Here is a 23,959-nt window from a genome sequence, read left to right on the forward strand (position 1 = left end):
AAAATGTAGGTACACCTATAGCCAATTTCGCTCATATGGTGCCTCCACTGAAATAAATGGTAGGTGAGAATTTCCCTGCATTTTGTCCCAGCTCACTCTATTATGTTTAGAAGTTCCTTGTGTAATTTTGGTTCTATTTAAGAATTCCTTAACGTGTTATTGACATTATTTTTAGCTAAAAATACCTATAGAACTATCACCACTGTGATAATGGTGTAGCAGTTCAAGGTACCGTAATTTAACTTCTTACAATACAACATTATGTTAGCACGGCATGACATATTATGTAAGAATATATTTAACAAATCCCTTTATGTACTATTCCATGTAAGTAGCTCTCTTTCGAAACTGAAGATGAAATTTTCAACAAAACAGTACAAAGAAATCTCAAACAATCAAAAAATCTCTCTAGTTCCTTTCCCAAACCATTAATAGTATAAAAGCATTTTATGAGGCACACTTTTTAAAGAATTTTTCTTATGTAATGCTTCAGGAGTCAATATGCTTTGCTAATTTGAATAAAGTGGGATAGCCTTAACTCTTTACATATAGATTTGCAGATTTATGCAGTGACACCGATTCCAGAAAACCAGGAAGTTTTGCAGAGAGATGGCATTCCTGATAATATCAAGAGCTTTTACAAAGTAAATCACATCTGGCGATTCCGATATGACAGACCATTTCACAAAGGGACCAAGGACAAGGAAAACGAATTCAAGGTAAAGTATCGTGCCCTCTCCTGATCTAGTGTACCTATGGATTTGTTTGTAACATCAACAAAAGCTGCCTTATTGAAATATCATCTGCATTTGCATTATTCAGCTGATTGTGGTACATCAAATTCTCTAGAGAGATGGTACCTCAGGTTTGACTATTTCACTTCTTATTTTTAATAAAATAGTATCAAAAATATTTGGAAGATGCAGAGGTTTTGCTGTATATGTGACTAAAATTGAAAAAAATTCTCTTTTTTTTTTTTTTTGCATCATGATATATAGAAGGCAGAACTGGACAGAGCAGTATCAGAAAAGTTTCTCAGGCAGATGGGAAAACATTAAGGATGTAGTCTGGGGTATGGATAGGATAGCTTTAGGCAATCTCTCTCTAGAGCAAGGGAGAGACAGTTTTGACTGAACTGCAGCATAATGACCTGTTCCTGTGATATCAAGACTAAAAACTACCTCTGAACTTAGAGATTGTCTCAGGGAAAAGCAATAGTACCTTCCCTAATAGGTAAATCCCTTCTGTTCCTTCTACTAAAAATGTCACAGTGAAAATTCATCTTTTGGTGTAATTTTAATTCTTACCCACTAGAAGCACATCCTGATGCTGAATATATTCTGGTATTTAGTCAGACAAAAAGAGTTATCCCATAATAATTTTGTTATAAATTTAGAAGAAAAAACTGTAAGGATAATAAATTAGCTAAATTGAGTCACTGTTGTCTTCTGATGTACGTTTGAGCTTTGTTTTAACTGTACAGCTTACATATATTTTTTGTAAGCACTATCCTGTGTGTTGATTTATCATTTTACAAACCTCTGGCACAAAATGTTTACCAGTATGATATTTGAGTATCCTATCAGCTATGTATTCTGGAATCTTCAATAGGGCTTCTCAAAGGAAACCTAATCATGCTCTCTGATCTGTAAGTTGTTCTGCTTCAGAACTCTTGTTCTTCTCAGATGTTGGATCAGAAAATAAATATTACAATACCAATGCAGTTGTGTGTGACTTTAGGAGATTTGGGGACAACATATAATAAAGTTTAAGATTGAAGAATCAGCAGAAATTACTGCTTAGTAGTAGGACCTAGAAAGTAAGAAAAAAGCAAGTGTCATTGACTTATTCTACATTTCAGTAGAATTTGGATGTTAGTATTTTTTTTAATGTATACTGTTACTTTAGTGAAGGTGTTCATAAAGGAAACTGGTAATAGTTAAGGAAGATACAAAGTCAAATAAGGAAATAAATTGCTTTTGTATATTTCAGAGTCTATGGGTAGAGAGAACCACACTGATCTTGGTGCAGAGTTTACCTGGAATATCTCGTTGGTTTGAAGTAGAAAAACGTGAAGTGGTGAGTATGAGACTCATGTCAATACATATTGTGGCTTGGTTTACTTCCTTAATCATATGTTATTCAATCAACTGCTTTAACATTTATTACACATATGTAATTTCTTTGACCAAGTTCTCAAGGTGGCAACAACAAAATTATTTACAAAGTATATTGAATTGTCTGATTTCTCTTGTCTTGAAAAGTATTTCTAAGAGCTACCCTTAGGATTCATTTAAACAGTTGAGGAAAAAGAAGTTGAGAACAATAATGGACACCCAAAGGCAACATTTAATGTCAGTAAATTACTTAAAACTCAGCAAATGTACCAGTCTGTTATTGACACACTGGAATTTCCTCTCCTTTCTTGTTCTATTACTTAAAAAAACCTTAAATAGATTCTAGATATATTTGGAGGAGGGCTCCTCCTATAAAGATCTCTAAATAACTGGTCAGTTGCTGAGCCCTGGAGTACACATAGCACCTGTAACTTTCTTCCTTCTTGTCGAAGCTCGTCTTAGAATAATCCCATTAAATATAAGGATACCATAGTACAATCGATTTTCTCTAAAACTCTGCTGTGTTTTTCTTTTATAATAGCAGGAAAATGTCACCATCTTGATATTCTCCTACAGTGAGAGACAGAGGTGGAGTTTAGTAATATCAAAATGTATGTGACATAAGAAATTTTGTTAGTTGACTCCTGCTGAGTCTTTACTAGGTTAGTATGACCACTGATATGAAGACCTTCAGTTTACTAGCATTTTACCCTTACAGTCACCATTTACAAAAGTAAACTGGGAGTGTATGAGGTCGTTACTCAGATTTATGCTTGTATATTTTGGTAAATTATAGGCAGCTGCCAAGCCTCTATTCTTCCCAATGCTCAGCATTTGGTTTTTCTGGCAGTTCACACTACCTGTTGAAAGAATTTCCCCACCCTTGAGAGTTGAGAGGCACATCCTTCTCAAGGCTGCCTTTGACTGTAACTTGATCATTATTTTAGCTCAAAGCTTGCATTCAAATTCCTGATCCATAAAGTCTCATTGGTAACTTCACTTTGGATGGGGAAACTAACTAACCAATACTTAAGCTCTGCTCTATACCTTTAAAGTGATTAAGCTCCCTGACCCCAAGCTTCTTTTAGGTAATTACCAAGGACGGTTTAATCGTGAATTCTAAGAGTTCCACTGCTGGCTGAAAGTATGTTAATGTTTTGCAGCAAGGGCTGGGTCATCTCTCAAGGTCAGATAATAAATCTACAAAAGAGTGCCAGTTGATTATTTTGATCATTGATTGCATGATAAAATCAAGTCTCTCTGCCAGCTGAGAAGTATTTTGTCTCTCAAACTACTCTAGGACATAGAATAATATTGTTTTATGTTAAGAAATCAAAAATTACCTGCAATATATTTCATCTTTCAACTGAAGATTAAGTTGTTTGCAATGCTTCTCACTCGTGTTTCAGGTGGAAATGAGCCCCCTTGAGAATGCTATTGAAGTTTTAGAAAATAAAAACCAGCAGTTAAGAACACTGATTAGTCAGTGTCAAACTCGACAGATGCAGAACATTAACCCTCTCACAATGTGTCTAAATGGGGTCATTGATGCAGCAGTTAATGGTGGAGTTGCTAGATACCAAGAGGTAAGCAATTTACTTTCTGTTTATTAAAAATCCTATTTCTTTCCCTGTACAGATGCAGCTCCTCTGTATGAATTAAGGACAGAAAGGGCTGTATGAATAATTGTTGTAATTATACCTATATTGCACTTTTGGGTTAGGTAATGTTAGTGACATGGTTTATTGAAATAACCATTTTGCAGTAGATAGTACCATAAACTTACTCCAGTGATGACTCAATTCACAATTACCCTGCATTCTTCAGTGACTTTTTTGGAACGTTTCAATTAACCAGTTAATTGTAAGTAAATTATTATAATACACTGCCTATTCTGGCTTAGGAGTTACTTCTGGCCAACTAACAAATTTGCTTTTTTGTGCTGACCTTCTAGTTTTTATATGCATGTATATATATATATGTATATATATTTTATTTTATATATATATACACACACACACATAAATTCTCAACAAGAAGTTCATTATCTTAAAGAATCATAATTTTCTTGATCCTTCTTGTATCTCTTCTCCAAGTTTTAAGAAAAGCTATTTTGGGGGGAGTGGGGAAAGGCATTTAAAAAAATAAATACAATTTAGAAATGTCTAACACTGGATTTGTTTTAACAGTTGTTGCTTATTATTATAATTTCTGAATCACATAAGGAAAACCTTAAATGTTTGGGATGCTGTATTTATACAAAATTCTGTGGAATTATGAAACTTCAGTAAAAAGAAAGAGTTGGGGGTTTCTTGCAGCCCAACTTGATTTTTCTCTTTCTCCTAGTAGTCTTACGAGATACTTGAGTCTGCTGGTTTTTCCTTTGAAAATGTCAATTTGAATAACATTCTGTCCACTTGTCTCAAAAGCTGAGAGATTCGGTGTTCACTCAACAGTGTTAAATTTGGAAAAACTGCATCTTAATTAAACTACAAGAAATTGAGTCTAGTATAGTATTAGAATCTGTCATCAAAACTGCAGTGTTATGAAAATTGTGAGACTGAAGCAAAGCAGTAACATTTTTTATGTTTCCCAACTGCCTTTAAACAACAAAACTGTTTAGCATAGTGAAGCAAGATGAAGGGAGTCCCTGGAGAAATACAGTCACGTCAGAACTATGTCTGGTTTGAATTAGCAATGTCAGAGCTAGCTCAGTGTCTCTGCACAGCTTCCATTCTTCACAAGCATATTGAAGGTTCTAGCTTGCTCCTCATTATTGTCCTTGGCTGTAATTCTTGGTCTCTTAGACAGTGTTTGTGTTTCGATTCCCTTCTGCCCTCTGTCTCTCACTGTATTAAAATAGGACTTTTCAGCAATTGGTTTTGTAAACATCAAAACTGTTAGCAATAATTGCAAGGCTTTTTTTTTCTTCCATTTCTCTCTAATTCTTCTCGTTGCATGTCCATTTTTCAGTCATTATATGTCTACCTGTTTTTTTGCCAGTTCTTATCTTCTACCTTTCTTGCTATCCTATTGTTTTCTGTAAATGCTTTTCCATTTCACCTGCTTTTCCCTTCTGCTCTGTACAAAGCTCAGTAGCTCTTCAAAGCTCAGTAGCTCTTCAAAGCTCTTCAAAGTTCAGTAACTCTTGGAGCATTTGGTCTTGAGGTAAGAGTGACCATGTCTTTACTATTATCTTCCTTCCCTTCAGGCAACTTCCAACTTTCAAAAAGTGTCCTTTGACCATCTGCTGCCTTCTTGATTCTATCTTCCTTCTTCCCTCTTTTTCCTCTTTAAATTATTTCCTGGGTTTTTTTTCTTTTCTGATGGGGAAGAAGCTTCATATTTCAGCACCTTCATATTTCAAATGTTGAACCTATTCATTCACTAGTGGCTACCTTTTTTTGCGAATGGTCTCCACCAATGACTATATGATTAATTACTTATTTAACATGTAATATCAATTATTGCAGTTCAAAGGAACTCAGAAAACAGTTCTATGTTATCTAGAAACTTGTTTTTAAAAAAAGAAATAAAAGTGGTTTGTTTTTACTCACTTTGTTTTACTTTGTAATTTTATTGTGCTTAGGCGTTCTTTGTCAAAGAATACATCTTGAACCATCCAGAAGATGGAGAGAAGATCACACGCTTAAGAGAACTTACACTCGAGCAGGTAAAGTGGGGAAAAGACTGACAAGATGGCCTGTTCAGCTGTTCTAGCTAAAAATGTCCCCAAATAAAATAAAAAATATCAGAGGTTAATAATTGCCCTGTGGTCTTCAGTGTTTTCTGAGTTAGATTCCAAGTAGAGAGTAACTTTCTATACAAGCAGCTTTCTGGGCCATGCTAATATATTTTCCCTAGTCCTTTCCATCATCAACTAGTTAATCACTTCAAACTGGTTTGTGTAAAATAAAGGTTGAGTGAGAGGCCTGTCTTGTCATGCTCATATACAAATATTTTATCACTATCAGAATAAGCATTAGTTCATTGAAACATTTGATGGCTTTGGCATATATTTGTATTTTGCTAATATTACAGAAAATATTTTCACTACAAGGTTTGCTATAAGAGCAAAAAAGCATTCAAAATCTTATTGCAATGAAAGAGATCTAGTAGTAATTGGCAAAGTAGGTAGGCAGTAACATAAACACAAAGTGGTCAAATTAAGCATATGAGTATTCTATGGGTTATATGTTTTTTGCATTTTTTTCTCCATTCATTTATAAGCCAATCACCTACCAGCCTCAAATATGAAGTTTTTCCATTTGAAAATGCTGAATATTTTTAAATCAAAGCTCTTACTAATATATTTCAGGTTTTTTAACTGGCATTTATCTATTTTTGTTCTATACAGCATGTTAAGTTTCAAATTTTATTGCCAGCTTAGAATTTGGCAAGATGGAAATTCCATTTTTCATCAGCATTGTGGGATTTTTTGGTCAGATCAGCCAAGTGACACATCCTCAGACAGTATAAATCAAAACAGATTCACTGGCCTCACTTTAGTTTCACTGAGACAATGAATAGTAATTGGCATTATAATTTAACTTCTTCAAGCTATGGTTAATCTCACTAATGTTTACAATATAAAACTGGGGTTTAAAACTTCCTGTCACAAAAATGTGGGTTCCAAGCAATAGCAGCTCAACCCTCTGGCACCCAGAGCTGATTTAACACAGAGCATTTGGAAGGGCTGGCATGGCTGTGCATGTGGATGGATGTGCTGCAGTCCTGACCCCCGGTCAGGGATGCTGTACAGCTGTGTGCCTGATCGCAGGCTGCCTGAAAACATCAGCCAGGAGCTCTCATCCAAAGATATTACAGCACACCCTAGCTATTTCGTTTTTAAATCTGAGTTTATCTGGTTCCTCATGTAACCAATTCAATATGCATGTGACCAAATTTGAGTGAGATTAAAGTTTTAGCACTGTAATTCTGAAGCATGTCATGCCTTGTGTCAAGGATATACATCGGGCCACCACTTATGGATGTCTCTGGGGAGCTGAAATAAGATAGGGGACTGTGGACTTAATTGCCAATATATTACAGAGGATTTGATAATTGCTGTTGTTTCATGCTTTTTACAACTGTTTCTGTAGAAAATATCTTTTGTTTAGGGTTTAGAACTGCTCCTTTGTAAAGTTCCCATTAAGTCAGATTTTTCACTATGTTATCCATAGTGTTTTTTAATATTACAGTTAAATTTGCATAGGTGAAACCTTCGGGAAAGTTGAACGGGAAGAGGCAGTAAATCCTCTTGCATGCTTTTGGTCCTAGCCCTTTTTTGGTTACAGGTCATTCAGAGATTTAGACAGGTATTGGATTTTTTTTTTTTTTGGTATCCTAATTGATGATGAGAGCTTAAAGAAAATGCATCAAAACTATTTTTTCCCTTTCTGCAGGCCCAGATTCTAGAATTTGGCTTGGCAGTGCACGAGAAGGTGGTGCCACAGGACATGAGGCCGTTACACAAAAAACTGGTGGATCAGTTCTTTGTGATGAAGTCAAGCTTGGGAATACAGGTACTCACATGAGCAGGTGCAAGGATAGAACAGAAGACTGTTCAGCTGCATTAAGGGCTGGTACATTTTCCCAAGCAATAAACAGTGACATCTTTTGGTTGTTTGTCCCCATTACAGCTTGTAGCTTTTTTGCAGTGCCACAAAGCAAAGAGAAACATAAACTTCCCATACTATGCAGAGAAAAGTAGTCACATTTTACTAATAGTAACATTTTACTATCATTAGTGAAAAGTTAAAATATTTTTCTTATTAATGATGAAGCTAATCCAAAATAACATGTAACTACATTTATTTGTAGTTATCTACATGTCCGTATCTTAGGAAATGCTTAAAATATTATGTTAATTTTAATTAATCTTCTTTTAATGACTCACCAGGACTTTTCTGCCTGTGTACAAGCTAGCCCCGTTCATTTCCCAAATGGAAGTCCTCGTGTATGCCGGAATTCCATACCTGTTTCTATGAGCCCTGATGCTGCCAGGGTAATACCACGACGCAGGCAAGTTAAATATTAGGAATCACATATTTTCACTACCCGTGGAAGGTGACCCATAAATACTTCTATTATGTGCATGCTTTCTTGTATGGTCTGGCTGAAGTGTGTTCAGCCTTGAATAGCTGGTATATGTATTCTCTCTCCTTCTTTCTCTTTCTTTTCCTTCCCCCAGTTAAAGATTAATGAACATGTGCTGTTCTCACATGAGAAATTATGACTGACAATTAGAGTTAACCATTTTATATTTCATTATTCTTATAATAGCCCCTTGAGTTACCCAGCTGTCAATCGCTATTCTTCCTCATCACTGTCATCCCAAGCTTCTGCTGAAGTCAGCAACATCACTGGGCAGTCAGAAAGCTCAGATGAAGTTTTTAACATGCAGGTATAAATTATTGTCATTCTTCAAACTGTACAGAATCTTTCTTACAAGGCTATCTACTAAATTAAATCTTCTGTTATTTAATTCAGAAATCTCATAACTATTGCTGATGTTTCTTTTAAAAACCAAATCTTTAAATGAGATGTTAAAATAATTAACTTAGAAATATGTTTTTTTTCATGTAACTGTTTTCTCTTGTTTAAATTAGAGCATTAGTTTTATTACAAATGTAGTAAGTAGCAAAGGACTATGATACAAAGTGATCTGACAGTGCATAGACTTTTCTGTCCAGTTGTCACATTGTGATATAATTATTTTACTGTATTAATTGCATTTCTATTTATTTAGTATTTGGTTACATCTTTGTGTAGTTAGATTGATGCTTTTTATACTGATTTGCTATTTCAAATTACTGATAAATTACTCTAAGTTCTTTGTTCTAGTGAAAAGTATGCTATAAATATTTGTTTTCCAAACCAGTAAATGTGATCTGGTAACAACAACATCTCTTCTATGCACAGCCTAGTCCATCTACCTCAAGCCTGAGTTCTACTCATTCTGCTTCACCTAACGTGACCAGTTCTGCTCCATCCAGTGCCAGAGGTCAGTGCTTCTCTGCTGTGGTAAACCGTATTAAATGACTCTTGATAGGTTACACAGCTGAATTTCTGCATGATGTTACTGGTCAGACATCATATTTAGCCAATTACTTGGGGAATCTGAGGATTTTTTTGTCATAAGGATTTTTTTGTCATAAGCATAGAATTGAAATGTCTTGAGATTCGCTGCATGAATTTAATCACTAGACACATTTATATTCTAGCTTCTCCTCTGCTGTCTGACAAACATAAGCATTCCCGAGAAAACTCTTGCCTGTCTCCTAGAGAGAGGCCCTGCAGTGCCATCTACCCGACTCCTTTGGAAACTTCTCAGGTAAGAAGTTTGTTGGGAATCCTCGGAGCACAGATATAGCTAAGAAGACAATAAAGGTGCATGCTGAACTTCGAGCAGATTCGGTGCCTGTTCACTGTTGTAACTTCTTAAGGGATTTTTTTTATAGTTTTATAAGCAAATACTCTAAAATATTTTAGATGTAAGAGATGTGAATAGAGTACATAGTGCTTGGTCACATTTCTGCTTGATTTCTTTAGGTGTAGGTCTGTTTCTTTACATTTACTTAGTGAAGTGAGAGAGAGATGCAGAGATTTACCAGATGACACAGCCTGCTTGTTGGAACGACAAGCATTTGTTCAATCTAGGGAAGAAGACAAAGAATGAAAAGCTCTTATCATGTCAGTTGTCCTTGATGAGCTCCCCTTTCTTTCCTTCTGAGAAATCTAATTGTAGCCACTGTGAGATAATAACCTATTCCATGTGGCAATTCCTGTTTTCCAATGTAGTTTCAGAAAAAAATTATAGACATTTTTTTACACCAGAGAAAACAATGTATTGTGTTTTTGCCTTGAAATACTGTTAGACAGGTCTGTATGAAATGTGTGTTTTTTGAGTATTCTGAAATTCAACATGAACTTGGTAAGCTGGCCAATACTGAGTCCTTATTTCATCTTTTCTTCTTAATGGACCTATTTTCCTGAAGTGCTTTTCTTTAACACAGCTGCTGTTTTAATCCCTGCCATCACACAATGCACCTCTTGCTGAAGCTGAAAAAGATGAGATAATACATACAGTGTTAAAAGCTGTCCTTTCAACACTCTCATGTCTTTCAGAAGTTTTACCATTGACAAAAACCAGCTCCAGGATTCTTTATTTTAGAAATTATTTATTGATTTCTAACTAGCTCTTTTCTTGTCCCTTGTTTCTTTGGTTATTGAATTGGCTCTTGATTTACTTTTTAATCTCTTTTCTGTTTAAGGCCTCATGCTATTACCTGAGGGCTTAAGAAGTAATACTGAGGCTTAGCCAGACTTAAAGACACTTCTCAGGAACTACTTAGAGCCGATAGATCTACTGGGCACTTTGTCAGTGGTAGTGGAGCCAAAACAACAGACAGGAAAGATCAGGAGATGCTCTTTAAGTAAAGCGGTTTTACAGTTTGCCGCAAAGAAAAATTATCCCGTTTTTGCTCCCAGACTACAAACTCTTGCTTTGCCAAGTGGAATGCGACTTCTGTCCCCCACTCTATCCGAGATTGCATAAGGGAGGCTGAGGAGCTCGTAGGCCCAGTCTCCGCTCTCTCTGAGACTCGCCCAGCAGGAAAGTCTCCCAATCTGTCTCTACCCTCAGTGTCCCATGAGAGGGTAAGTAGAAAATCTTCTTGCTCATACAGTGAAGGATATTTCAAAGATGAGAAAGTCTGACGGTTTCTTTCTGCCCTTATAACTGTAAATAAGGATATATCTTTCCGGGGAAAGGTGAAATTTCTTTCTCTGCTGTTCCCTTAGCAGTAAAAATGGACTGTGATCAGAAACAAAATCCTGATTCTCTGCCTTCTGATAAAGAAGGGGAAAAGAATTCTTCAGGACAATTGTAAGGAGATATCTTAGAGATACCTGCAACTCTCATTTAAAGTTAGCTGCTCAAACTGTTCCTTGTCCTTCCTCCTTTCATTCTAACCCTACTTCAACAGCGTTGGTTGGAGCTTCACACTGAGGAAAGGACCACCCATTTATGAATTACTTTGTTACATACATCTTGATGAAAGCAATTTTCACATTAGTGTTTCAGCCAGGAGAGGTGAGATTCACAGGCAAAGTCTTGAACTTCAAGTCTTTCAAGCCATAGCTACCTTATTTAAGGAAGTTTGATGGATTTCACAGAACAAGACCACAGCAGTATTTCATCTGCTTCCTCATTGAAATTGATGCTCAAGGTTATGTACAGCTGTTTTTAGTCAACATCCATTTGTGCTTGCTTTGTGATCTCTGGCTGAATGGTTGTACAGTGTCTCTCCAGCTCTTCCCATACTCTGAAGAGGAATGGCTGCTGTCATTGACTGGTCAACAAGCCTCCTTAGTTTTTTGTGGTGCTATTCTTCCTATTGAAGCTTTTTGAATTTCACATTTTTGGGATTTTTATTTGTGTGTCATTAAACATCCTGTGATTGCTCTTGTTCTTCCATATGGTTTTTTATTTCATTCTTTTTAGTATGTCTTTGTTTCTTTGTATTTCATTCAGCTTTTGTCTCTTTATCTCCTCCAATTTCAGTTGCTTTTTCAGCCATTGCTCTTTACCCTTGCAACAGAAAATGGACTTCAACACTTGTCCATCACATCCTCGTGCACTGCAGACTCACTAGGCAGTGACACTCAATCCAGACCAGGCAGGAACATATGATCACACTCTCTGTCACATCAGAGTATATATGTGGGTTTAGCACCTCAGCTTAATGGGAACTCCAGGAAAACAGATATTGCCTGACCAGAAGGATTCTCATATGACATACAGCACACCTACTGTAGCTCAAAGTGTACCAAAAGCATTCTGTCTCTGAGATGTTTAAAGTGAAGTTGAATTGAGCTTAAGCATTTGCTCCTCACTTTGTAACACAAAGCTGCAACATATTAGATCAATGATGATTGGTTTGCAGCTGGGTTTGCCATCTTGTGGAACCCCAGCATAGTGCCTCACCAACTTGGCACAGTGCTCTGTAAACACTGGAAAGAGACACAATAACAGGATTTTTTTTGGATTTCACTGATCATCTGATCTTGCTTTTAAAGAAAAAAAAAGAAAAAACTGCATGTTTATCTGTTGCCATTTCCTCTGGAAAGTATATCTGAATTACTTGTAGGATTAACTGTATGCTGTTTAGATATGTTTTCAAGACGAACTAGTGACCCATGGATTATCTGAATGCTGCCAAATGAAATCAATGGTGGATTTTTTTTCATACATTTACTGTGATTTGTAAACAAAATGGATCTTAAGAAAATTAAAGACAAACATGCTTTATGGGTCAGCTCTTATCCACAAGAGAAGTAAGAAGATTGCTACCAAAAAAAAGTCAGGGTTGGAAAACAATAGATAATGCTTTTCTTAGGTAACAGCCATAACTTGAATATTATCTTGTTCAGATCCTGATTCTGTAATGAAATTATTGCAATTATTTTAAGTAATCTATTAAGATATCTCTTTAGGAATGAGCTTTTTTATGTTTTTTAAGGTGCTGGAAACTGTCAGAACTCAGTACATAATAATCCTCCCTCCAATTCCTGTGTGTACAATTTTCAGAAAACTAGTCTACTCTCTATCTGTATACACATACTTTAATTAAACTGTTTATGTTCTTATGTGATGTTTATCACTCTGCCTCCTAAGCAGACCTGGGGATGAGGGAAGATAATAACAAAAATATATTTGTTTTCTTAACGGCTACTGAAATACAGCAGGAGCTATGTGTAAACCGTGCTGTTCTCAATTTACAGAGAATGATGTTTAATCATATTGGAGATGGTGCTTTGCCACGAAGTGATTCCAATCTGCCTGGCTCTGACAAAGGTAAGCAGACATGCTACAACATGCCAATCTTTGAAGAACAGAAACGAAATTAGTCCACCATGTTCCTGTAGAGTGCCTGTTCTTTTGAGAGCATACTGTCATCTCCAAGTGTCAAAACATTCTAACCAACTAAATAAATTATGCTAATAGATCTAAGTGTCAAAACACTTTGTCAAAGAGGGAAGGACTGAATTTTGCACTCAAATAAGGCCCAGAAGTTTGCAGGAGGGAATGATGGAGCAGCAGGTTTCATCAAGCTGCCTGTGAGACCTGTCCTTTCTGCTTCTCAAGAGAGACATATGTGGGAAAAAGCCAGGTCTGGAGACTGGGGCAAAGGGAAGGTAAAGAGATGGACAGAGTCCTGAAGTTTGGTACCTGCAAGTTCCATTTATCAAATATAACTCAGAGTGCTTCTGATTACACTTGATTGAAAACACCAATTTGTGGTTTCTTGCATTTTGGGGATTTTGTTTTTAATTAGTGTAAATGAGAAATATGTGTATTTCCATCGAAAAAATATTGCCTCTTATAATTTTGCACATGGGGAAACCAAATATTGTAGGCATAGTAATTGTTTGCCATGATTTCATTATGTGCCTCACATCAAAAATATGCTCCATCATTTCATTATGGTACCTTTGTGGTATGCTGAATAAAGGATACAGTAAAATAAATGTATAGAAAGTAACTATTTTAATAATATACTGTAATAAGTACTGACCAGCAATCAGATTTTCTTTAATAAAAGCTGTATTTTGTAGGTAATTTTGAGTTTACATTTTTATGAAAACACAGGTGGAATTTTTTCACAGGGCTGAAAAACATATGAAATAATTTAACATGGAAATAGCAAAACTTTTCCACTGGCCCATGCAGCCAAGTACATCAGAGCATTGTTAAAATGAAGTATTTTCTCCTGAAGACTTTAGCAGTCCAAAAAAACTGACTGCTTGGATGACTTAAAAGAAAAAAAAAAAAAAGGCTTGTCAAGATATTCAGGCATTTGAAGTACCTAGGTCTGGTGCCAGGTGATTTTTAGGATGAGGGCAAAACCATGCTGGGTGACAGCTTACATTAAAAAGCAAATACTGTATTGAATATTTTGGCAATGACAAAGCGAAATGATCCTCTAGAAAATAGTTTATTCTGTTCATTGGTCACAGGGTCAACTAAAGTGTAATTATACTGTAACAACATTGTTTCAGATATGAGATCAGTGTTATTTTTACTATACTTATTGTATTAAATCCGGTGTGTAGTGGGGTTGCAGTCTGAGAGTTCTCAGAGTTGCTACAATAGTGATAATTGATGCCATCAGTTAGCAGCAATACTTTGCTTTTTCGTTTCATCTTTGTAAATAAACACAGGGTCCTTGCATATGATTCTCTACTCACAACTGAAACAAGTAAACAGGAAGGAAAGTGTCATGGCAAAGCAAGAGGTTTGAGGCTTTTAAGGTGGGGGATTTTTTTGGTGGAGTATTTGGGAAATGAATGGAAGGTTTGAAATGGTTATTTTCAACTCCTTTTTTTTGTTTTTAAGGAAACATAATGAGAGTTGTATTTTTCAAATTAGCTTTTGTCCTGCCCATGTTAAATGCCCTCTCCTGTCTGACTTCTTTCCAATATTGGTGATATCTTGATGACATGAGATAATCCAATTCTATCAAGGAAGATGTTCCAGATCCCATGATCTATGGGATCATTCAGTTAAAATCATAGAATCTGATCAGGGTAACAGACAAAGAAAACACCCACTTTTATGCATGGCAAGGTGGTAGTCAATTTACATAATCAAGCAGAGATCCTTGACCACAGACACAAAGTGTACAGAAAATTTCTCAGTCCATAATGATTTCTTAATTTGATATTTTTTGCTGTCAGACAATTTCAATTTCTTCCAATTTTTACTCCCTACATTTTGCACCCTTCTTTCCACCTTCTCTCAATTCTGGATTTGTAGTCTATGCAGGCAACACAGGAATGTTAGCACAGAAAGCTTTAAGAAGGAGGTCGATAGGAATTTGGAGAGTTCCTTTCCCTACTGCCTTCTGTATATAAAATGAGTTAATGGGAACAATTTATGAATAGTCTATTCCCTTCTGCCTGGAAACCTCTAAATAGGAGTCTGGTGCAAAGATAAACTGATTATATTAAAAGGCTTCAAGCTTATCTCCCTTTGCGGCTGGATTTGCAGCGCACCAGAGTGCAATCTCAGCTGCTGCTGCTGTTGATGGCTGCCACTGCTGGTCACAAACTGACCCAAGGGCCAGGTGCATCCATCAGGCATCCATGACATTGATGGCTGCTCTTTAAGAGCTTTGTAGGTGCAGATGTTGTTAGGCGTTTGCATTCTGTCTGTTTTTACGCTCATGGATAAAAGCAAGTCAGAGAACTGGAAGTGTTGATGCCTATGACAGTTTTTTCATTCTCTTCCAGCTGTAAACACCACCCCCAGCAGCTGGAGCCTGGACAGTGGGAAGGAAGCCAGAAACACATCAGAAAGTGGAAAGCTTATATCTCCTCCTGTACCACCAAGACCTGCACAGACTGGTGAGTTAATGGACATCTCAGGTAAAGCTCCAGTACTCGAGGGCTTAGGTTCTTTCCACTCTGTTTGATGTTTAACTTCTTGAGCAGGTTAACTTATTATTTGATTTCTTACATGAAAGGCTGTAGAACTGCCTCTGTGGGTATTTTCATCTCATTAATGTTCTCTGCAGTTTCCAATACTCTGCCCCTTCACTAATGAATGAGCAGTTTCAGACAGTTCATGTTAGTATGAGGAAGGATGATCAAATTTAGTCTTTTGATTTTATGAAAATTGGAGGTTAGCAATCAGAAATGATCATTAACCACAAAGAATTTTAGTGGCCAGAAAATGCACAGCATTCATGAAAGTACATCAGTTACTATAATCATTTTGCCTTTCAAAAGATTAATTTCCTTTTAAAGGAAAGGCTCCTTAAGTGATACTATAAATATAATTGTTTTCAAAAGAGGAAGTAAACATTTTGTGTATTATACTTCAGCCTCTGAGTTTGTCCAGTCACGTTTCTAGTATATTTGGAGGTAAATGTTTGATAAAAGTATATTATGTATTTTCTATTTTCCTTATTTGACTTACAAATACATAATATAGTTCTTAAGAACAAAAAGGGAAAAGTTGTTATATTGACTCTTTTTTTAACTTGGTATCATTTAGTAGATTCTAAATCAATTTAAAGTGATATAAAATTTGTCAGAAAAGGCAGATGCAGAAATTTTTTATACTTGGTTGCACTGCAAGATAATCCAGAGAACAAAGCAAAATAAACAAAATCTCTAAAACTATTTACAGCCATTGACCAAGAGAACTAGAGATTATGTTCACGTATCAAATGATCTACTATCCACTTAAAAAGATTTCTTAGTGAAAATTCTAATGCCACAAGTGCACTGAAATCCTTCTACCTTTACAGCATCACCAGCAAGACACATAGCCTCCGTTTCCCCTTCTCCTGCTGGGAGATCACCAATGAAGGTACTGTCTTATTGCAGTGAATTGCCTTTGTGAGACAGATCTTATGTGTTGTGGGGTAGATGGTATATATTTAATGTGCATTATTTGGGATTATATTATGTTTTCTTTTTTCTTATCATATACTGTACAAAAACCAGTATTCTGTCTCCAGCATGGAAGAAGGGGAGGTGCCAGGAAAACCTGTTGTGCAACCCATTGGTTTTATTGTTCCAGCATTCAGAGCTGTTAGATTAGAGGGCTCGTTAGAGAGTATTTCCTGCTTCAATCATTTTAATACCCATTTTCCTCTGCAGGATCATCCAGGGCGGTTGTAAGAAGATGCAAGTAGTTTGACATCTGCCAGTAGGACACATTAAGTATAGGCTGTGAATAAGCACTGGTTCTTCTCCGGTAGTTAAACATCCAAAGTAATTTAAGATCCAGGCTAAACTGAGCAGATTTCATTTCTGTTTCAAGATGTTTGCATGTGTTGGTACCCACATACTGTTACCTGCTTTTTTTCTGGAAAACTTGACTGGGAAATCTGTGTTTTCCACAGCACTGGAGCACACAAACACGCAGCCTGCTTATTCCAGGCGAACCCTGGTGCTGGCAGAGTGCCTGTCATTGGTCTTGGGGATAGCCTCTGCCACCCCATTGAAGCAGAGATGATTCTGCAGGTAGAAATATAAGAGTCAACCACATGGAAGGAGAGCAAATAGAAAGGAGCATGACTGGTGTTTCAGGCACTCAGATGCAAAGAGAGAGGGAAGCAGCCCTGCCAAAGTAACTCCTCAGCAACCCAATGCCTAATACTGCAGAGATACACGTTGCCTGAGGAGGAGACCAGCACCCCAAAGTATCTCTTTTCCCCTTGAGGTCCCTAATTACAAGTCTACACTCATTGTCCTGTTTGCCTTCCCATAAGCCTGTAACATTACAACTTGTGTCTGCACAGTGGTCCAAATTCATAACAAAGCAATTCTGCTGACCATCAGAGTGCCCCATAGTCCTATTACCATTCTGCTGAAGTGAGCACCAATCCCAAGTTTTGCCCTAATTGCTTCCTAGGAAGCTCTTTAGAACATTAGCATCTTGTCCAAAGCTGAGTGACCCTTCCTTTTCATCCTTAATGGACACATACTGGCGTGACCACTGATGATTCTTAGAGATGTTTGAAGCTTGTCCTAACATTCTTCTTCTATAGGTCTGGACAGAATTTAAGCATTTTACAAATGCTCTTCCATTGCTTGGAAGAGCGATGCTGGCCCAAAATACTTCTGAGAAGTGTTGGATCTCACTTTGAGCATCCATGAATTTCCAGACTGTTTGGTGTCTAGACTGTTACTGCTACTGGTAAAAGTAGTCTGTGCTGTTTTACCAGAACTAAGTGGTTACCCATGCAGGCTTTACATATTTGCCATTGTTCTGATGACAAAAGCAAAGGTCCTAAATCTTATATATGATCACTTACTCCAAGTGTCCAGTGTTCTTGGAACTGGAGCCAAATAGATAATTTATTTGAAAGCCTTGACCGTGGATGTTTGTGGGAGTAGGAGTGCAGTTGGAGCTTCCTCACATTCAGAGGAATGGAACATGAAATGAGTAGTTAAACAGGCTCCAGAGAAAGTCTGAAATGTCTTCACCAGGTGTTGAGCTTTAAATAAAACTCACTTTGCTTTTCCACAGCAACACACAGGGCTCAGATTTTAGCCTTTCTTCTAACAGTGAGCTACCAGAGAAAACCATCTTAGAAAAAAACCCACTGATATAAATGAAATTTTTTTTCTCCATTGATTTCAGTGCTCTGTGGATCCAGTCCTAGATGGATAACTAAAATTATCTCAACACATAAAGTCAGTGCAGCCAGCTCTGTACACCCCTGCCCCTCTCCTCCTCCACTCCCATCCCTTGTTGCATGGCTCCCACCCTCACCTCAAGCTGAGCAACTGAGCATCAACCAGTCTAATAAGAATGGGAGTGAGAAATTTGTCTTTATTTTAATTTCTCCATCCCTTTTTTAGCCTGAGGCTTGAGACCAATAAGTCAGGATTGTGTCAGATGACTCCAGTCATAAGTAGATACATTGCAAAAAAATTTTAACTTGGAAAGTGTGGGCTAACCTTTGACAATTTTCAGTTGAAGTTGCTTCACTGGACTAGAACTGCTCAGTGGTTTTAGGTAGGCCTTTACTGTCCATGCCTTTTATTTGTCATCAGTACTGTTGTTGCTGCTTGGGCCCTCAGCTCCTGGTCCCTCACCATCCGTCACTGACCTGTGAGGCTGCTGGTGCAGCCTCTGGCCACCTGTGCCCTCCATATGGCCCTTGTCCCTGAGGCACACGTGGTGTGTTGTGTTTGTATGTCTAGGGAACACCTGGGTAATGGGGAAGAGGAAGGGTGGTGATGCTGTAATCTCCTTCCATTCTGCTGCTGCCCCAAATGGGATCAGGAACAGCAGAGAAGGGGGCTGGCACCCAGCAGTGGCTCTTACCTTGATATCTGCTTTGTGCTACTCCCCCAACACTGTTTTTACGGTACCCTCAGAAACGATGCCATGATGTAAGTTCACTTTTCACTGCATGACAATGCACTAAAAGCTGTGAGGAAAAGCTTTGGAAACTGAATTTGGGATATGAGAGCCTGCAGTAGCAGCAGTAGCTGGGCTTTGGCGTTAGGGGGCAGGATACCCCCAGGTATGCCCTGCGCCCAGTGATGCATTCTACTTCCAGCTGGGAAAACTAAGGCTGTATTCTGAAGACTTCCAGATTTTTCCAGGGTATTATGATAGTAAGATAACATCTAAAAGCAGTTTTATTTCCACTTATATGAATTACTAGCGTGTCCACTATCTAAGGTGTTCCCAGGCACTACTGAAATGAGCTTTTTATCAGTGTCTTACCAGGTCTTGATTAAACAGGGACACAACCATTTCTGTTTATCAAAGCTCAGAGTTACGTGCACTGTACCTATGTATGTTTTCAGTCTGAGCAGAGAGACACTCTCCCTCCTGGGTGCCAGGTAAATTCTTCTTCTGCCCTTTCTTTTGAGCAGGGGTCTGTGCAATCATTCACACCATCTCCAGTGGAGTATCATTCCTCGGGGCTCATATCCAACTCCCCAGCGCTGTCAGGGAGTTACAGCAGCGGCATCTCTTCGCTCAGCCGATGTAGCACATCAGAAACATCAGGCTTCGAAAGCCAAGGCAGCGAACCAGCAGTGACTGTCCCAAGCTACAGCATTTCTGAGGAACCTGTGAGAAAAGAAAGCAAGACCCCACCACCTTACAGCGTGTATGAGCGGACTTTGAAACGCCCCGTTCCTCTACCTCACAGCCTCTCCATCCCGCCCGCCGCAGACCCCCCGGCACTGCCACCCAAGCCACAGCTGGTTCGGCCAAACAACCTGGAAAACAGCAGCAGGAGGACTGAGCAGGTTCCCCGGCCCAGGCCTCTGCCCCGCAAAGTCTCTCAGCTATGAGAAGCCACTTTTATATTTAATTGCAACACATTCGTTACTGTTTAAGAAATAATATTTTTTAAAAATGGTAAAAGTCATTTAGTTAGGCACTTTAATATTTTGTCCGCCTTTTCTTTTGAGTAATTTCAAAATGCTTATTAATATTATGTTGCACATTTGAAATGAAATTACTAATTTAGGTTGCCAGATATTACAGGAAGCATGAATGAGAGGATTTTTTTAAAATTTCATGGTGGTGAATACTGATAAATGCTTTTATTTGTACTTTATTTTTATTTGAAAAATCTAAAACCCTACAACTCTCATCTGAGTTAGCTGAATGCTTCTTACAAAATGCAGAATATACTGACTGGATCTTTACTACTAGAGAAAAATGCACGCTTTCTAACAAAGTAGTCTGTAGACTAGGATGTTTCTGCAAGTAGGCTGAAAGTTGTTTCTCTAACCTGATGAACAGGTTGGTCATTTCAAACGTATGTGGCAAAACTGAGATAAAATGCAAGTTATACAGCAGAGGACTGTTGTAAGAATGTGGTTTGGAATTTTTGAAACACACACTTGGCTTATGTTACTTTTAAGATGGAAAAATACCTGTATCTCATTCAGCATACAGCACCATTCTGGTGAATCCTGAAAAAGTTTTGTGCCATTTGTGTATGTACCTGACACATCCCTTTTCTTTTTGAGGTGCATTTACTTTTATTCTTCTGGTTAATGTATTTTTTTGTTGTTGTTGTTTTAGTTTTGGGTTTTTTTAAAGCTAGGAGTTTTCTAGTGAATGCTCTCTGCTGTTCTTGAAAGTTCACCCTAAAATACAATCTGTGTATGAAATAGGTACAACTCAATTGTTCCTTTAACTTGTGTACAAGAGTCAGTACTCACTATTATCAAGGCAATTCACTAAATAAGCCAATTTTTAAAAATAGAAATGGCTGGTTTACAATCCATATATTTCAAAAGCTAATTGCAAAGGTCATTAATAATTTTGTAAAAATCTAGCAAAAATTCTGAACAGTTCCTTGGATGTGTATGAGCCATTGGAGCCAAGCTTTTGATTTACTTTTTAGCTTGAGTTCATCACCATCATCTTTATTGTTGAGAATGGTGTTTGGCCTTAGGTTGTATTTTAGTGACTGGCATCTGAAGAGCTCTGGAAAGCTAATGCCAAGACATAGGAATGTGGAGGGAAAAGAAAAAAAAAGCACCTTCTGTATGTATGTTTTGTATCCTCTTTCTTTTATTGACTGTTTAAATGTGCTTGGGAACAGATGTGTGAACTGCATTTTAAATCATATTGTTAAAAATATTCTCCCTCTTTTGTTGGGAAGCTCATGTTGATCTTAGCTGTGTTTGATTTGTTGATAGTTTAACTGGAAGAAAGTGACCACTTTTTTATATTCTCTCAATTAAACCTTCAGCAGTTACAAGCTGTTGACAGTAGTTATAGAAGTTTTCTATAATAAATGTTCAAGTATTTTTGTACATAATTGGTAAATTTTAATAAGGAGTGTACCATTATGTGAAAAAGAAGCAAACAGTTGTGTATGCAGTAAGATTGTTATAATTATGCCAAATACTTTATGTATGGAAAAAAGAATATTTGTAAATATGTGCTTTTAACAATAATTCTGCCATATTGACTTTACAATTTTGAATGTCAGAAAAAATAATATATGTTAAAATATTTATGTTTTAGTGAAAGTATTCATAACTTGAAAAGGAACATATGAATTTTAGCTTTGTATCTTGCTGATTTCAAAGTCTGGAATTCCTTGAACTAGCTCTTGCTTTCTACTATAACATTTTTATGTCTGTAACCACATCATAAAACCTGTAGAAGGCTACATATTTATGCTGATATAAAGAAGTAATGCCTGAAATTTAAATAAGGTGTCACAAGTAAGATAACAAAGCTGCTCTGGATTTTTTTTCCACCCATGTAATTTAATAGATTTTGTTTACTAGTGCTTGAGCACAGTACAGTATGAATCAGTGTTATTTGCTCCTGAAGCCTTTTTTTTTTTTTATTTCTGGCAATAAGCAGAGTTGATGACTTTATCATTTGTGTGCATTACTGGTCAGCTTTGCAGCAAAACATTTCACAAAGTCTCTGTTTACCTAGACACTCATATTGGTTGCTGCATAATGCTAGTATGAAATAAAAGAACTTGCTTAATCTTTACCGTACAACTTTTTTTCTACAGAATGAGAAATTCTAATTCACTTAGTCACAGAATGAAAGTTCTGACTCCTTGTCTTGCTAAATCTTTTTTTTCTTTTTTTTTTTTTGTTTTTTTTTGTTAAAAATCTCCTGAGTTTTCTCCCTATTTGGACTCATACTTGCTTTGTGAGACAAGGTGGGGAGAGTATTGATATGCTCTTCTGAACAAGTGAAGAATGTAAAATTTACTAGAGAGTTCACTATAAATTAACGTGCATGAGCATTCTGTTTTTATAACCAGGACATCAGAAATACTCTAAACAATAGAAAATGATGTAAAATTGACAGGGTACTCTTAAGCCGAGTTAACACATTTTCTGCTTAGCCAGTTTTGACAAATTGATTCTGTAGATCAGTTTTTCAACCTGATTACCTATAAAAAATGTAGTATGAAATTTTGTTATGTATGTTGCAACACCCACTGCTTGAAAACCTAATGTAAATAAAGGTCTTGTTTGAATTTTATGTAGTAGTCATAAATATAATTTTATCACTTTCCGGATGATGGTGAGTAATTCAGAAGCTCATACAGGAAGACCAATGGGAACAAGTTGCTCTTACTTCTCAATAGCTTGAACATTAACCAGTGTGTTCGTAATAGGTGACATAATCTTGTATTCAAGTACCATATTTGAGATGCTGGAGTCTGTGGGATGCCAGAGAAACATCCTCAAACTCGGCTGCCTGGCTTTGAAATGACGCAGTTCAGACTGGTTCTCATGATGGCATAAGAGCTCTGTAGTGTGAGTGAACTCAGTTATGATGTCCCAGGCCAGTTGCTGTGCCCTGAAAGAAGCACAAAAGCTGAAATTACCCCTCTTAGTAAAGGTTTCAGGGCAGTGCAGTTATGGCCCTGCTCACATGAAACAAGGTATAATGAAAATCTTCTACATGAAAGTGGCACCTTGCCCACCTGCCTGACCATTCTTCCTGTTCACTCATTGTCCAGCAAAACAGCACCTGCAAAAAGAACAATGACAGAGCAAAAACGTACCAATAGGCAGGAGTCAGTGCCTGAGGTATAAATGATGAAAAGCATCTTGTTTTGAATGTAACTGTGGTCAGTGAGGCATGTAGCAGCATTGTTTCAGTAAACCCAGGTGCTGACAGATTCAGATCTTTGCTCCAGAACTCTGCTGGTTGCTGGAATTTCTGATGATTCAGGCAGAGCCCTGACATATGCTGGCCAAAGGGCAAAGTCCTATCTGGTGGGATATTGTGGAAGGATGGTTGTCATTGGATTCTTGAGATTCTCACCTTGAACTTTTTATGTGGGAGAAAGCCCTTCTCATATTAATTTGTCTTTACCTTCTCTTTGACATTTTAATTCAGCTTTTGACATATACTTCATAAAAGAAACTAGAATGATTAGTTTGGATAACATTAACAAAAAAAAAAGAAAAACAACCAAAAACATTGGGAATTAAATAGCTAAACTATTCAAATCTCAGCAATAGCAAAGTTTTAGAGCTGCATATCTCATGTGTGCAATAAGCACAGGTTAGGGATTCTTCATGGGTGGTAAAATAAGGCTGCTGAAGAAATAACCTTAAATATATTTTTAAAAAATGATTGCTTAGTAAGGAACTTAATGTTTCTCTTTTGACAGGCTGAGGGCTGTCAGACTTCAGTGGGGATGCAGTCTTCCAGGCAAAGCTGGGCAAACTTACCTAGGTTAGAACTTGTGTTAAGAACATAGTTCAGATCTCCTCTTTAATGACTGACATTCATCCCAGGAAGACTGTTAGAAGAAGGGAAAAGAAGGTCAACAGCTGGGGAA

The 23,959-nt window shown here is 37.2% G+C and overlaps 1 protein-coding gene across 5 annotated transcripts in view; it reads left to right on the top strand.

Moving 5' to 3' along the window:
* Window positions 1-22,644, top strand: part of DOCK4 (dedicator of cytokinesis 4) — a 223,790-nt gene extending 201,146 nt beyond the window's left edge. For 3 of the 5 annotated variants that reach the window (XM_036400465.1, XM_036400466.1, XM_036400469.2), the window contains 14 exons: window positions 553-719; window positions 1,993-2,079; window positions 3,527-3,703; window positions 5,707-5,790; window positions 7,523-7,642; window positions 8,020-8,141; window positions 8,403-8,523; window positions 9,042-9,123; window positions 9,344-9,453; window positions 10,611-10,778; window positions 12,906-12,978; window positions 15,417-15,530; window positions 16,439-16,500; window positions 19,533-22,644. In XM_036400465.1, coding sequence (XP_036256358.1) covers window positions 553-719; window positions 1,993-2,079; window positions 3,527-3,703; window positions 5,707-5,790; window positions 7,523-7,642; window positions 8,020-8,141; window positions 8,403-8,523; window positions 9,042-9,123; window positions 9,344-9,453; window positions 10,611-10,778; window positions 12,906-12,978; window positions 15,417-15,530; window positions 16,439-16,500; window positions 19,533-19,958 — 1,913 coding nt within the window. In that variant the 3' untranslated portion in view covers window positions 19,959-22,644. The remainder of the gene's footprint in view (window positions 1-552; window positions 720-1,992; window positions 2,080-3,526; window positions 3,704-5,706; window positions 5,791-7,522; window positions 7,643-8,019; window positions 8,142-8,402; window positions 8,524-9,041; window positions 9,124-9,343; window positions 9,454-10,610; window positions 10,779-12,905; window positions 12,979-15,416; window positions 15,531-16,438; window positions 16,501-19,532) is intronic. The other 2 variants (XM_036400467.1, XM_036400468.1) reach the window with 1 other exon arrangement.
* Window positions 22,645-23,959: the final 1,315 nt, after the last annotated feature.

This window comes from Molothrus ater, chromosome 5 (genome assembly GCF_012460135.2).
Source record: "Molothrus ater isolate BHLD 08-10-18 breed brown headed cowbird chromosome 5, BPBGC_Mater_1.1, whole genome shotgun sequence".
Lineage (NCBI taxonomy): Eukaryota > Metazoa > Chordata > Aves > Passeriformes > Icteridae > Molothrus > Molothrus ater.